Source organism: Salmo trutta, chromosome 22 (genome assembly GCF_901001165.1).
Source record: "Salmo trutta chromosome 22, fSalTru1.1, whole genome shotgun sequence".
In the NCBI taxonomy this organism is placed as follows: Eukaryota; Metazoa; Chordata; class Actinopteri; order Salmoniformes; family Salmonidae; genus Salmo; species Salmo trutta.
In genome coordinates, this window is record NC_042978.1 from 15,278,923 (window position 1) to 15,293,076 (window position 14,154).

Here is a 14,154-nt window from a genome sequence, read left to right on the forward strand (position 1 = left end):
AGGGGTGCTGATGGGGCTGCAGCACCCCTTGAAAAATCGGAATAAAATAAAACATATATACTGAACAAAAATATAAATGCAACATATAAAGTGTTTATTGAGCTGAAATAAAATATCCCAGAAATGTTCCATAAGCACAAAAAGCGTATTTCTCTCAAATGTTGTGCACAAATTTGTTTATGTTCCTGTTAGTGAGCATTTCTCCTTGCCAAAATAATCCATCCACCTGACAGGTGTGGCATATCAAGAAGCTGAAAAAACAGCATGATCATTACACAGGTGCACCTTGTGCTGGGAACAATAAAAGCCACTCTAAAATGTGCAGCTTTGTCACACAACACAATGCCACAGATGTCTCAAGTTTTGAGAGTGTGCAATTGGCATGGTGACTGCAGGAATGTCCACCAGAGCTGTTGCCAGAGAATTAAATGTTCATTTCTCTACCATAAACCGCCTCCACTGTTGTTTTAGAGTCCAACCGGCCTCAAAACCTCAGACCACGTGTAACCACGCCAGCCCAGGACATCCACATCTGGCTTCTTCACCTGTGGGATCGTCTGAGACCAGCCACCCAGACAGCTGATGAATCTGTGGTTTGTACAACCCAAGAATTTCTACACAAACTGTCAGAAACCATCTCAGGAAAGCTCATATGTGTTCTCGTCATCCTCACAAGGGTCTTGACCTGACAACAGTTCGACTTCAGTGGGCAAATGCTCACCTTCGGTGGCCACTGTCATGCTGTAGAAGTGTGCTCTTCATGGATGAATCCCAGTTTCAACTGTACTGGGCAGATGGTATGACGTCGTGTGGGCGAGCGGTTTGCTGATGTCAACGTTGTGAACAGAGTGTCCCATGGTGTAGGTGGGGTTATGGTATGGGCAGGCATAAACTAAGGACAATGAACACAATCGCATATTATCGCTGGCAATTTGAATGCACAGAGATATCGTGAGGAGATCCTGAGGCCCATTGTTGTGCCATTCATCCACCGCCATCACCTCATGTTTCAGCATGATACTGCACAGTCCCATGTTGCAGGATCTGTATACAATTCCTGGAAGTTGAAAATGTCCCAGCTATTACATGGTCTGCATACCCACCAGACATATCAACCATTGAGGATGTGTGAGATGCTCTGATCGACATGTATGACAGCATGTTCCAGTTTCCACCAATATCCAGCAACATCGCACAGCCATTGAAGAGGAGTGGGACAACATTCCACAGGTCACAATCAAGAGCCTGGTCAACTGTATGCGAAGGAGACGTGTCGCAGCATGAGGCAAATGGTGGTCACACCAGATACGGACTGGTTTTCTGATCTACGCCTCTACCTTTTTTTTAAGGTATCTGTGACCAACAGATGCATATCTGTATTCCCAGTCAGAGGGAAGTCCATATATTAGCGCCTAATGCATTTATTTCAATTGATTGATTTCCTTATGAACTGTAACTCAGTAAAATCTTTGAAATTGTTGCATTTATATTTTTGTTTAGTGTATATATTTTTTAATTCTCACAAAAGCAGTGCACTGGGCCTTAACTACTACTGTATTAGTGGATCTATGTGTGCAGTGCAGGAAACATTTATCTTTCTCACAAAAGTAGTGCACTGGGCCTTTACTTTGCCTGTATTCAGGGCTGGTCCTGGCCATTCAGGGCTGGTCCACCACAAGGAGTTGCTAGAGCACAATGAGCCAAGGAAATCACCCCCGGCCAAACCCTCCCCTAATGCGGATGATGCTGGGCGAATTGTATGCCACGCCATGGAGCTCCTGGTCACTGTCGGCTGGGACACAGCCTGGGATCGAACCCAAGGCTGAAGCGGCGCCTCAGCACTGCGATGTAGTGCCTTAGACCGCTGCACCCCTCAGGAAATGTTGCCCTCTTTAATCTGCCGCCATAGACCGCAGCCTTTAATCCTGCCTAATAAGTGAGCCGGCCTTGCCTGTATTAGCGGACCAATATAGCCCTCTGCAGCACTGGAAAAAATGTTTCTCTCACAAAAGTAGTGCACCGTCTGCAACGAGGGGGACCTCGGACTTTCTCATCCAATAGGTTTTGGGAAGGAGGCAAGGACAGAAAGAAGGCCGTGAGGAGTATACATTTGAGATTCTTCCTTTGTCGCAAAGGCGGAAAGGCAGGCGGGAGGAGGCGAGATCAGGTGGGAACATTCTAGCAAATGACATGTCACGTGCGTCCACTTACACTACATGACCAAAAGTATGTGGACATCTGCTTGTCATCTCATTCCAAAATCATGGGCATTAATATGGAGTTGGTCCACCCTTTGCTGCTATAACAGCATCCACTCTTCTAGGAGGCTTTCCACTAGTTGTTGGAACATTGCTGCGGGAACTGGCTTCCATTCAGCCACAAGAGCATTAGTGAGGTCGGGCACTGATGTTGGGCGATTAGGCCTGGCTCGCAGTCGGTGTTCCAATTCATCCCAAAAGTGTTCGATGGGGTTGAGGTCAGGGCTCTGTGTAGGCCAGTCAAGTTCTTCCACACAGATCTCAAACTATTTCTGTATGATCCTCACTTTGTGCACGGGGCATTGTCATTCTGAAATAGGAAAGGGCCTTCCCCAAACTGTTGCAACAAAGTTGGAAGCATAGAATTGTCTGTTGTAGTGTTAAGATTTCCCTTCACTGGAACTAAGGGGGCTAGTCTGAACCATGAAAAACAGCCCCAGACCATTATTCGTCCTCCACCAAACTTTACAGTTGGCACGATGGAGTTGGGCAGGTTGCGTTCTCCTGGTATCCACCAAACCCAGATTCCTCCTGGCAGATGGTGAAGCATGCTTTACACCACTCCAGCGGATTCTTGGTGATTTCATGGCGATTTTAGGCTTGTGAGCAGCTGCTCAGCCATGGAAACCCATTTCATGAAACTCTCGACAAATAGTTATTGTGCTGATGTTGCTTCCAGAGGCAGTTTGGAACTTGGTGTTGAATGTTGCAACCGAGGGTAGACAATTTTTTACGCCTTACACAGCCCTGTTCTGTTTTTTTATTTATTTAACTAGGCAAGTCAGTTAAGAACAAATTCTTATTTACAATGACGGCATACCGGGGAACAGTGGGTTAACTGCCTTGTTCAGGGGCAGAACGACAGATTTTTACCTCGTCAGCTCGGGGATTCGATCTAGCAGCCTTTCGGTTACTGGCCCAATGCTCTAACCACTACCTGCCGCCCCTCTGTGAGCTTGTGGACTACCACTTCGCGGCTGAGCCGTTGTGTGTCCTAGACATTTCCACTTTACAATAACAGTACTTACAGATGCCCGTGGCAGCTCTGGCAGGGCAGAAATTTGACAAACTGACTTGTTGGAAAGGTGGCATCCGATGACCGTGCCACGTTAAAAGTCACTGAGCTCTTCAGTAAAGCCATTCTAATGCCAACGTTTGTCTATGGAGATTGCGTGACTGTGTGCTCGATTTAATACCCGTTAGCAACGGGTGTGGCTGAAATAGCCAAATCAATTCATTTGAAGGGGTGTCGACATACTTTTGTATATGCTGTGTATATCAAATCAAACTTTATTTGTCACATGTGCCGAATACAACAAGTGTAGACCTTACCGTGAAATGCTTACTTACAAGCCCTTAACAGTGCAGTTCAAGAAGAGTTAAGAAAATATTTACCAAATAAACTAAAGTAAAAAATAATAAATAGTAACACAATAACGAGGCTATATACAGGGGGTACCGGTACTGAGTCAGTGTGCGGTGGTACAGGTTAGAGGTAATTGGTACATATCACTAAATTCATAACAACCTAAACATTAAACATATATTTGATAAAAAAAATAAATGTAATTCAATGTCTCCCAGTTTATCGTCGCAATCCATGCGGCGCATCACAACTAAAATGATCACAATACACATTAGCACTTTGAGTGGTTTATCTACTTCCGTTTCTGATACCACACAGCATAGCAACCCACAAGTTGGAAAAATCCAACGAATGTGACACACTGCATGCACCGCAACCTAGTCCGGCAGATGAGTTGCGGCGGCGTACATTGCCTCCCATTGAAATGAATGGACTTCTGCCGTAACGCATATGGTTTACCGCAGTTGGTGTGCATGAGGCTTTAAGGCAACTTGGTTGCGTTCGCCTGCTTAGACGTTGCATTCATCAGCCAATGGTTGCGTGCCACGTCATCGACTGTGCCGTTGCGTACCAGATTGCTATAACATGATGTGGTAAGCAGATAAATAAAATACCTATCCAGGCACTGTAAGATCTGGTAGGCATCAGTAAAGTCTGAGGAGAGGGACGCACCCAAGGACCCTCAGTGCCTCGTACTTAAAATTATAGATGGTTCCCCCTCGTTATAATTGGTTTGCGTTAATAAAAAATTAAACAAGAGGACTTCATTTTTTAGGGTTTAAGAATTTAATGAGCTCGGACTGCCATTATATAATCGCAGCTAAGCTGCGTTTCATTATTCCACTATCCAGAAACATGTTGGATCATTCAACCAAGATGTTTGGTAACACAGGGGTGTTAAAATTACAAAAGAGTGATGGGTGGTGGACGAGGTGAGGATTTTCTACTATGTTCTAGACATGATGAAAAACAATGACAAGAGCAGATATTTTTTCGCCAGATCTGTAACATTTAATGAACAAAATGTGTCATCTTTACAAATGAATCATAATTTAGAAAATGGAGCTTTGATATAGTGTTCTGTGAATGTCCATAATTGTTTTTGAAGCAGTTCTCATGAAAGCTAGAATCCTTAGTTGCTACATAAATGGACTTATAAATGAATGATATAACTATATGCATTGATTCTTGAAGAATAACTTATAAATGCCTAATGAGCTTTAGTTGAACTGTCGTACCCCATCAGAACCCAAAATATAAGCTTGTAATAATCACATTTTTGTAAACAAACACTGTGTAGCCTCAAAACAGGGTTAAAACTATAATTCTGATATCATGGAGGGTCAGTCCAATGCGCTCGCTTTGAATTTGAGAGTGGTTACATTTCTCCATGCCCATCCCTCAGCTTTTTACCAAAACATAGGCGGTGTGACTGCTTTGTTTTTGTTTCAATTAAGGATTCCAGCTTTTAGTTCAATTGACATCAAAGTTGCCAGTGTTGGTAAAATCTCCATAGTTTTGATCAAAAATAGCATTCATTAAAAAGGTACATGCAATACAAATAAAATGTTTGCTTTACTGCAAGTACCAAACCATGATGTTTTTATTAGAATTTCCAGCAAAATGAACTTCCTCTCTTGGAATTAGGCATTTAGAAAGGTGTGAGCCCTGGTTTGCAGAAGCCATTGCCTGAATTTCCATGTCTGAAGGCAGGTCTGACAGTGGCCCTTCAACCTACCTCTCCAAAGAAAATGTTATTCCAACAGAAAAAAAAGTTATCCTCGAAGGCTAAAGTTAATAGCATTTCACATCTCCCATTTAAGAGGCAAAGTCTGTGCTCTGGAACTGTATTGTAGTTCTGTAGAACTGTAATTGTAGTTCTGCAGTTCTGGAACTTTGGGCCTTAGAGTTGTAGTTCTGGAATGGTGTGCTCCAGCATTCTGGTTTTGTAGTCCTGAAACTGTGTTTTCTAATCTAAAGTTCTGTAGCTGGACCCCACTCGAAGTCCTCAGTCTCGTTATTGTCATCGGAGCTGTCACTGCCTCGGATCTGAGTGCGTCTCGTCTGGACAGCCTGGTGGTGAGCCAACCTATGAGGAGATAGAAGTGAAAAACATAATTTACTCTCACTTCAGTCTTACTCAACTTGGATCGAACAATTTGGACTAGAAGTAGTTTTTCACTTTCCAGTTGCTAAGGTTGGTTTATAGACATGGATTTTGATGATTATCCAATTCAACAAATAGCGTCACACATATTAATATTATCAGATATAGGCCTACTTCACTTACACGATGAATGATGGGGAAGCTTTCCTCTCCTGAGGTTCTGCCATATGGGCCTGAAAGAGGGAACGTAGTCATGGGTCAAAATCACTGGAGACATAAGTTAACAGAGTATTTGAGCCTTTGGAAGTAAACTAAGAGCTTATGGAAGATCTGTAAGAGTTTAGTGATATGATGGACTGAGACAGTCCCATCAATACCTGTTGGAGTTTCTTCTCTATGACTGACATTGTGATGGATGGGGGGCTCTCTGGCAGCAGCTCGGCTGACGGGGGCTCAGGGACAAAGATTCTGGGGTCAGGGGCTATGAAGTCAGGGTGTTCGTCCGACTGGGTGGTGGGAACAGCCGGGTCAATGGCGCTGAAGTCCGAATCTGAAAAGCTATGATAGGACGGGGTGTCATCAGTGACGACATCGTGAGGAGAGCTGTCAGATGGACGACGGGTTGACCTGGGCTCAGGCACATGCATCAGGGGTGGGACCTCTCCCAGAGGCTCGGGGGATGGGTCGGGGCTGTGGTACTCGGCGGCAGGCTCTGAGGAGCGGGCCAGAGCGGTGGGCCTGGACATCCGGGGCTGGTTGCTGGAGTCAAATGGTTCCTCCAGGTCCTCATTGTCAGTGTAGACCTCTCCGTCTGTAAACGCCTCTCCATCCGTGTCCTCTAGGTCGCTGGCAGCACTCAGGTAGTCAGAGTGAGTCCGGTCCAACGCATCCAGCTCCTCCTCGCCGCCTCCCTCCAACTAAACACACAGACATGCATTTACTTTAGTCTTTATTCTGCCAGGTAATTCATTGAGAGCAAATTCCCAGTTTGACTGTGAGCTGGGTTCTGTCTGTCTTACCGTGACTTCTGAGACCCAGACAGGTTTGGCCTGCTGGTGTCTGATCTTGTCTTTCAGAGTCTCATACCACACATTAGAGCTGGGCTGGAGGGCAATACGAGCTGGGAAGTATGGGAACGATGGGACATAGTTATGAATAAAACTATAAAACCACTTGACCTTTTTTAACAGATAAACTACTTAAGAGCAAAAACAACACATACAGTTGAAGTCAGAAGTTCACATAAACAAGTTTTAATGACGCCAACCTAAGTGTTTCAACCACTCCACAAATGTATTGTTAACAAACTAAAGTTTTGGCAAGTCGGTTAGGACATCTACTTTGTGCACGACAAGTAATGCAACAATTGTTTACAGACAGATTATTTCACTGTATCACAATTCCAGTGGGTCAGAAGTTTACATACACTAAGTTGACTGTGCCTTTAAACAGCTTGGAAAATTACAGAAAATTATGTCATGGCTTTAGAAGCTTCTGATTGGCTAATTGACATAATTTGAGTCAATTGGAGGTGTACCTGTGGATGTATTTCAAGGTCTACCTTCAAACTCAGTGCCTCTTTGCTTGACATCATGGGAAAAATCAAAATAAATCAGCCAAGACCTCAGAACAAAATTGTAGACCTCCACAAGTCTGGTTCATCCTTGGGAGAAATGTCCAAATGCCTAAACTACCACGTTCATCTCTACAAACAATAGTACACAAGTATAAACACCATGGGACCACGCAGCCGTCATACCGCTCAGGAAGGAGACGCGTTCTGTTTCCTAGAGATGAACGTACTTTGGTGCGGAAAGTGCAAATCAATCCCAGAACAACAGCAAAGGACCTTGTGAAGATGCTGGAGGAAACAGGTACAAAATTATCTATATCCACAGTAAAACGAGTCCTATATCGACATAACCTGAAAGGCCGCTCAGCAAGGAAGAAGCCACTGCTCCGTCATAAAAAAGCCAGACTACGGTTTGCAACTGCACATGGAGAAATGTCCTCTGGTCTGATGAAACAAAAATAGAACTGTTTGGCCATAATGACCATCGTTATGTTTGGAGGATAAAGGGGGAGGCTTGCAAGCCAAAGAACACCATCTCAAAATTCACCCAACTTATTGTGGGAAGCTTGTGGAAGGCTACCTGAAACGTTTGACCCAAGTTAAACAATTTAAAGGCAATGCTACCAAATACTAATTGAGTGTATGTAAACTTCTGACCCACTGGGAATGTGATGAAATAAATAAAAGCTGAAATAAATAATTCTCTCTACTATTATACTGACATTTCACATTCTTAAAATAAAGTGGTGATCCTAACTGACCTAAGACAGGAATTGTGAAAAACTGAGTTTAAATGTATTTGGCTAAGGTGTATGTAAACTTTCGACTTAAACTGTATGTGATTTGATAACAGAGGTGTGTGTGTGTTTACCTGCGAACAGATGGCCGCAGTGCTTCCTCATCTTGAGGGCCTGTGCGTAGAGGCGTCTGGAGCTCTTGTTGGAGTTGGGGCACATCCTCTGCCTCATGGCCTTGACGTCCTTCCTGCTTTGTGGGTCCAGGAACAGCACCATGGGGTGGTACTGGATGTAGTTCAGACGCTCCACTGCAGTAGGAGTAATGTCCAGCAGAGGGTGCTTGTTCTGGACACAGAGGCGTGACGAAACATACAATCAGGCATTGTTCTTTAATTGCGAGGTGCATAAATGGAGGAATTCAGATTTTACGTTATTGTTTTAGCAATACCCACAGAGTTTTTAATCTACGGTGTGCGACATGGTTCAATGTGCCAATAAACCAGCACAATCTACTTGTTTTTTTTCTCTCGATTTGTCGCCGTCTTGGAGCTAGAGTTAACTTCTAACGCGGATACAAAAAAAGAGTACCGGTAATGGAGAGCACAGTATAATACGGTGAACTTAGAAAATGAAGCATTTGTGGTAAGTACATGGGAGCTGTCATCTTTATGCATGTCCGCCATTCTGGTCCTGGATTCAAACAAGCACATGTCTATGTATGTCTATGTCTCACACCACAAAAGGTCACATCATCCCAGTTTGTTTCATCACCTTCTCTGCAATCCTTCGGACTGTGTCCAGCTTGATGACCGTGGAAGCGGTGTCTGCTCCGCTACTACGAGGAACCATCTCTGCCACCTCATATTCATCAGGCATCTCTCTGGCCAGCTTCTCCATGGCCACATCATTCAGAGGACCCAAGATGACGATTGGCCGTTTGAAATTAGCTGGAGATAAACATGGGTCCACGTACATGCGTTGATTCACAATACAAAATGTTTAGTACACAAACTTGTTTAAAAGTGTTTTACTATTATGTGAACTATTATGTAATATAACCTTCTCTGAGCAGAACTCTCTCGTACGCTGGGAATTTGCCCTGGATAGTGAGTTGGAGCAGGTCGTCACGGGTCCGGCGTACGTTCTTCTTGGCCCCTCTGAGCCCCCGTAGTTTCCAGAACTCTGCCCTGGGCCCTGAGACCTGGCGATCCCCTCCTCCTCCACTGGCCCTCTGAGCCTGCTCTATACTGGCCAGTGTCTCAGCCCTGGGTGAGAGAGAACAATTGTAGAATTACTGCTACACTAATGACAGTATGAGGCTGCGTTTACATAGGCAGCTCAATTCTGATCTTTTTTCCTTTGACCAATCAGATCAGCCGTTTACCAATAATTGGGTAAAATATCAGAATTGGGCTGACTGTGTAAATGCAGCATAAGTATACAAATTGGAAATATGTTGCCATCAGATGTCATCCTTTTTAACCTAATGTATCTTTTTACGTTTGTCCTTTTACATCCAAATTCAAGCAATCATATAATCAATAACTCACTCATTCTAGTCTCAACTCACCCGGCCTGGTTGGGGATGGTGCCCTTGTCCAGCTCGTGCAGGTCGTTGCCCATGCGTATAGCCAGCCACTTCCCCAGCTTGCCCCTGTGCATGGTGTCCACCACCCTGAACACCTCTCCCCTGGTGAAGGCTAGGCTGTTGTGGCCCTCTGCCTCGTTGTCAAAGTGGGTCCGGATGTAGAACGAGTCCCCCAAGTTGGACTTCAGTATCTTCTTGTATACTGACAAGAGAGGAAGAATAATTTAGGAATAATTTTATCATTTGTATGTACCTTATTTGTTACTGGGTAGAGTTATTACAGAGTAATTGTCATACGGGCAAGTCCTCTGAAATCAACCACAATTCTTCCCCCCTGCACCTGCTTCAGCCTCTAAGGACGTTATACTCACTGTCCATCTTGTTCTGAGTACGGATGTCCACCGGCTCCCCTCTCTTTATGTTGATCAGGAACATAGCAGCTTCCTCACGGTTGAAATGACCAAAGTCCACCCCATTTACCTACAACAAGACCATAGCCCATAAGTGGGTGGGAGATGTGTTGCATATACTTGTACTGTAGATAGTGACCACTAAAGTGCTGATTTACACTAACACTTGTCCCAGAGAGCTAGTGCACAGGCTTTTGCTTCAGCACGGCATAGAAAAAAACTGAATTAACTAATAAAGATCTTAATTGAATCAGATGTGTTAGTGCTGGGCAGGAACAAAAGCCTGCACACCATGTACCGCTGGTGATCGCTACAGTGAGTCTCACCTGCATGATCTGGTCCCCCTCCTTCATGCCTTGCTCATGGGCAGGACTGTTGGGCTGAACCCCCCCAATGAAGATGCCCACGTCATTACCCCCCACCAGCCTCAGGCCTACGCTGCCCTCCTTCACAAACGACACTGTGTTCAGATCGGAGCTGTATCTGAGAGAAGGTAGTACAGATCAAAAGGAGTATTTATGAAAAGGAGCATTGTCCAGTCATATTCAATAGACTATAGGATACCGAACAAATAAATCACTTATGGTGGTCTGCATTGCGAATGGGTTGTACATTTTTTATAAGGCTATACTGTATGGGTATAAATAAATTAACTTACCCAAAGTTAGGTGTGGGGATAGAGTCTGGGGGTAAGGAGTAGATGGGTTCCTCTGTCTTGGCTGAAATGGAAATAACAATTTAGACATTCCTTCCATCCACAGAGTTACTAATACGTTATAAAGAGAACATTGGAGAGCTGATACAAGAGAGTTGGTACTTACAGTAGGCTGGAGGGTTGCTCTTCACTGATATCCTATTGCGGACAGTTCCATTGGCTTTGCGTGGAATACTACAAGAGAAGAGATACCCTTCACTAACATATCCACAATAAGTGAGTTAGAGGTCAGAGAAGGTGGAAGTGTACACACACACTTGTGATCAGATTGACTTGAATAGTGACATGACTTGTCACAGAGGACGTGTCTTGGAGGTGTGCATTCCTTTTGTTTATGGTGGTTTATTAAACTGTCCGTTCTTTACCTGCTTGTCTATAGTGGTTTCTAGAAGATACTGTAAACTGGTGTTTTACCTGTGGTTGCTCTCCACATCAGTACTCCCAGACCTCCGAGGGGGTGAAGGTGCACGGTCTGACTCAGAGGAATCTGAAGAGAGCAAAAACAGAGGATGAGGATACAGACTTCCAACCCCAAGTTCCATCTTACTAGACAGTGCCCATCTTTCATAGGAGGGACACTGACCTGAGACTGGTCTGGAGGGGGTCATGCCTCGTTGAGGGGGGTCCTGTCTCACTACTGGAGCTGGAGAAGACTGTATCTCAGGCAGAGCTCTGGGAGAGAGAGGAGAGCGAGAGAGAGCAATCATACTCAATACAATGCCCTTATCGTGTCAACTACCATAGAAATCCTATAGTTAAATACTAGCTAATTGGACTGAAAGGGGTTATCAAGAGTGTGACGTTGACCAACTTCAAACAGTGTGTGATCTTAGCATGCAGAACTATGTATGTTAAATGTGTCAATGTTGATTCAGTTCCTTGTCCAAATAGACCAACCAGTCTAGCATCCTGGATTTATCCTCCGAACATATTATGTTCTGAAGCACTCAGCTATTGAAACAGTTTTTAAATCAACATGTATGTGTACCAACGTCTTTAACTTGCCATTTTGCACTCAACTAGGTTTACGAATCGCAGAATTATCTTGGCCAGTTTCATCTCCTGTTAACGGGGTGGTGTGTTCGTCTGTCAGCATTACCTGTAACTGTTCTTGGATCCCCGGGAACTGGAGCCTCCACTGTCTGCAAATTCTCGTCGCGGTACGGATGCATAACTTGCCTCCGACTCTGATCCTGAACGCTCTGGGGACATGGCCAGACACACATACAGTACCAGTCAAAGGTTTGGACACACCTACTCATTCAAGGGTTTTTCTTTATTTTTACTACATTGTAGAATAATAGTGAAGACATCAAAACTATGAAATAACACATATAGAACCATTCAAAGTAGCCACCCTTTGCCTTGATGACAGCTTTGCACACTCTTGGCATTCTCTCAACCAGCTTCATGAGGTAGTCACCTGGAATGCATTTCAATTAAGAGGTGTGCCATGTTAAAAGTTAATTTGTGGAATTTCTTTCATTCTTAATGCGTTTGAGCCAATCAGTTGTGTTGTGACAAGACAGTGGTGGTATACAGAAGATAGCCCTATATGGTAAAATATCAAGTCCATATTATGACAAGAACAGCTCAAATAAGCAAAGAGAAACAGTCCATCATTACTTTAAGACATGAAGGTCAGTCAATACGGAAAATTGAGAACTTTTCAAGTTTCTTCAAGTGCAGTCGCAAAAACCATCAAGCGCTATGAGGACCACCACAGGAAAGGAAGACCTAGAGTTACCTCTGCTGCAGAGGATAAGTTCATTAGAGTCAACTGCACCTCAGATTGCAGCCCAAATAAATGCTTCACAGAGTTTAAGTAACAAACATCTCAACATCAACTGTTCAGAGAACACTGCATGAAATCAGGCCTTTGTGGTCGAATTGCTGCAGAGAAACCACTATTAAAAGGACACCAATAATAAGAAGAGACTTGCTTGGACCAAGAAACACAAGACATGGACATCAGACCGGTGGTAATCTGTCCTTTGGTCTGATGAGTCCAAATTTGAGATTTATGGTTGCAACCGCCGTCTTTGTGAGACGCAGAGTAGGTGAACGGATGATCTCTGCATGTATGGTTCCCACCGTGAAGCATGGAGGAGGAGGTGTGATGGTGTGGGGGCACTTTGCTGGTGACACTGTGTGATTTATTTAGAATTCAAGGCACACTTAACCAGCATGGTTACCACAGCATTCTGCAGCGATATGCCATCCCATCTGGTTTGCGCTTAGTGGAACTATCATTTGTTTTTCAACAAGACAATGACCCAAAACACACCTCCAGGCTGTGTAAGGACTATTTGACTAAGGAGGAGAGTGATGGAGTGCTGCATCAGATGACCTGGCCTCTACAATCACCCAACCTTTTATTTAACTAGGCAAGTCAGTTAAGAACAAATTCTTATTTACAACGACGGCCTACCCCGGCTAAACCCTAACCCGACGCTGGGCCAATTGTGCGCCACCCTATGGGACTCCCAATCATGGCCGGTTGTGATAAAGCCTGGAATCGAACCAGGGTCTGTAGTGACACCTCTAGCACTAAAATGCAGTGCCATAGACTGCTGCGCCACTTGAGATGGTTTGGGATGAGTTGGACTGCAGAGTGAAGGAAAAGCAGCCAACAAGGGCTCAGCATATGTGGGAACTCCTTCAAGACTGTTGGAAAAGCATTCCTCATGAAGCTGGTTGCGAGTATGCCAAGAGTGGGCAAAGCTGTCATCAAGGCAAAGGGTGGCTACTTTGAAGAACCTTAAATATAAAATATATTTAGATCTGTTTAACACTTTTTTGGTTACTACATGATTCCATATGCGTTATTTCATAGTTTTGATGTCTTCACTATTATTCTACAATGTAGAAAATAGTACAAATAAAGTAAAACCCTTGAACAAATAGATGTCCAAACTTTTGACTTGTACTGTAGGTAAACAAAAACAAATCATAAACATACCAAATATGAGCAATAATATATGCATAAGTTACACGTAAGTAATTGTCAATATGCACACAGCGCACCTTTAGCATGGTTGCTCATTGTGACACTGGGGGCCTTCCACTTGGGGGGCTCCACTTGGGGCTCCACAGCTACTAAAGGAGTGGCTCTGGAATAGAAGAGGGAGTTGGGAGTGAGGGAGGAGGAAGACAATATATTCACCTCAGGACATCTGGGGGAGCTGTCTCACATAGCAAGACCCTACTGGCTGATCACAGTTGGTAATTAAGAATTACAAGGATCATTGTTGCTTTAAATTGGACAATTGCATTTTACTTGTTATCCATGCCGTGGATGCTAACCCTAACTCATCCATGTATAGTTCCAAATGCATTTGAGATCCTTTTCGAATTAGACCAATATAATGCTCATTCATTATCAGGCATTCTATGTTTT

The 14,154-nt window shown here is 44.0% G+C and overlaps 1 protein-coding gene across 6 annotated transcripts in view; it reads right to left on the bottom strand.

Annotated features, from left to right (window-relative positions):
- Window positions 1-4,398: 4,398 nt before the first annotated feature.
- The window catches only part of LOC115158196 (tight junction protein ZO-3), a 28,403-nt gene continuing 18,647 nt past the window's right edge, over window positions 4,399-14,154 (bottom strand). For all 6 annotated transcript variants that reach the window (XM_029706847.1, XM_029706846.1, XM_029706844.1 and 3 more), the window contains 16 exons: window positions 13,782-13,867; window positions 11,854-11,956; window positions 11,338-11,426; window positions 11,169-11,241; window positions 10,861-10,928; window positions 10,698-10,758; window positions 10,366-10,522; window positions 10,001-10,109; window positions 9,612-9,831; window positions 9,101-9,306; window positions 8,813-8,988; window positions 8,176-8,386; window positions 6,751-6,851; window positions 6,109-6,648; window positions 5,915-5,964; window positions 4,399-5,713 (listed from right to left, as the gene is read on the bottom strand). In XM_029706847.1, the coding sequence (XP_029562707.1) occupies window positions 5,599-5,713; window positions 5,915-5,964; window positions 6,109-6,648; window positions 6,751-6,851; window positions 8,176-8,386; window positions 8,813-8,988; window positions 9,101-9,306; window positions 9,612-9,831; window positions 10,001-10,109; window positions 10,366-10,522; window positions 10,698-10,758; window positions 10,861-10,928; window positions 11,169-11,241; window positions 11,338-11,426; window positions 11,854-11,956; window positions 13,782-13,867 (2,365 nt within the window). In that variant the 3' untranslated portion in view covers window positions 4,399-5,598. The remainder of the gene's footprint in view (window positions 5,714-5,914; window positions 5,965-6,108; window positions 6,649-6,750; window positions 6,852-8,175; window positions 8,387-8,812; window positions 8,989-9,100; window positions 9,307-9,611; window positions 9,832-10,000; window positions 10,110-10,365; window positions 10,523-10,697; window positions 10,759-10,860; window positions 10,929-11,168; window positions 11,242-11,337; window positions 11,427-11,853; window positions 11,957-13,781; window positions 13,868-14,154) is intronic.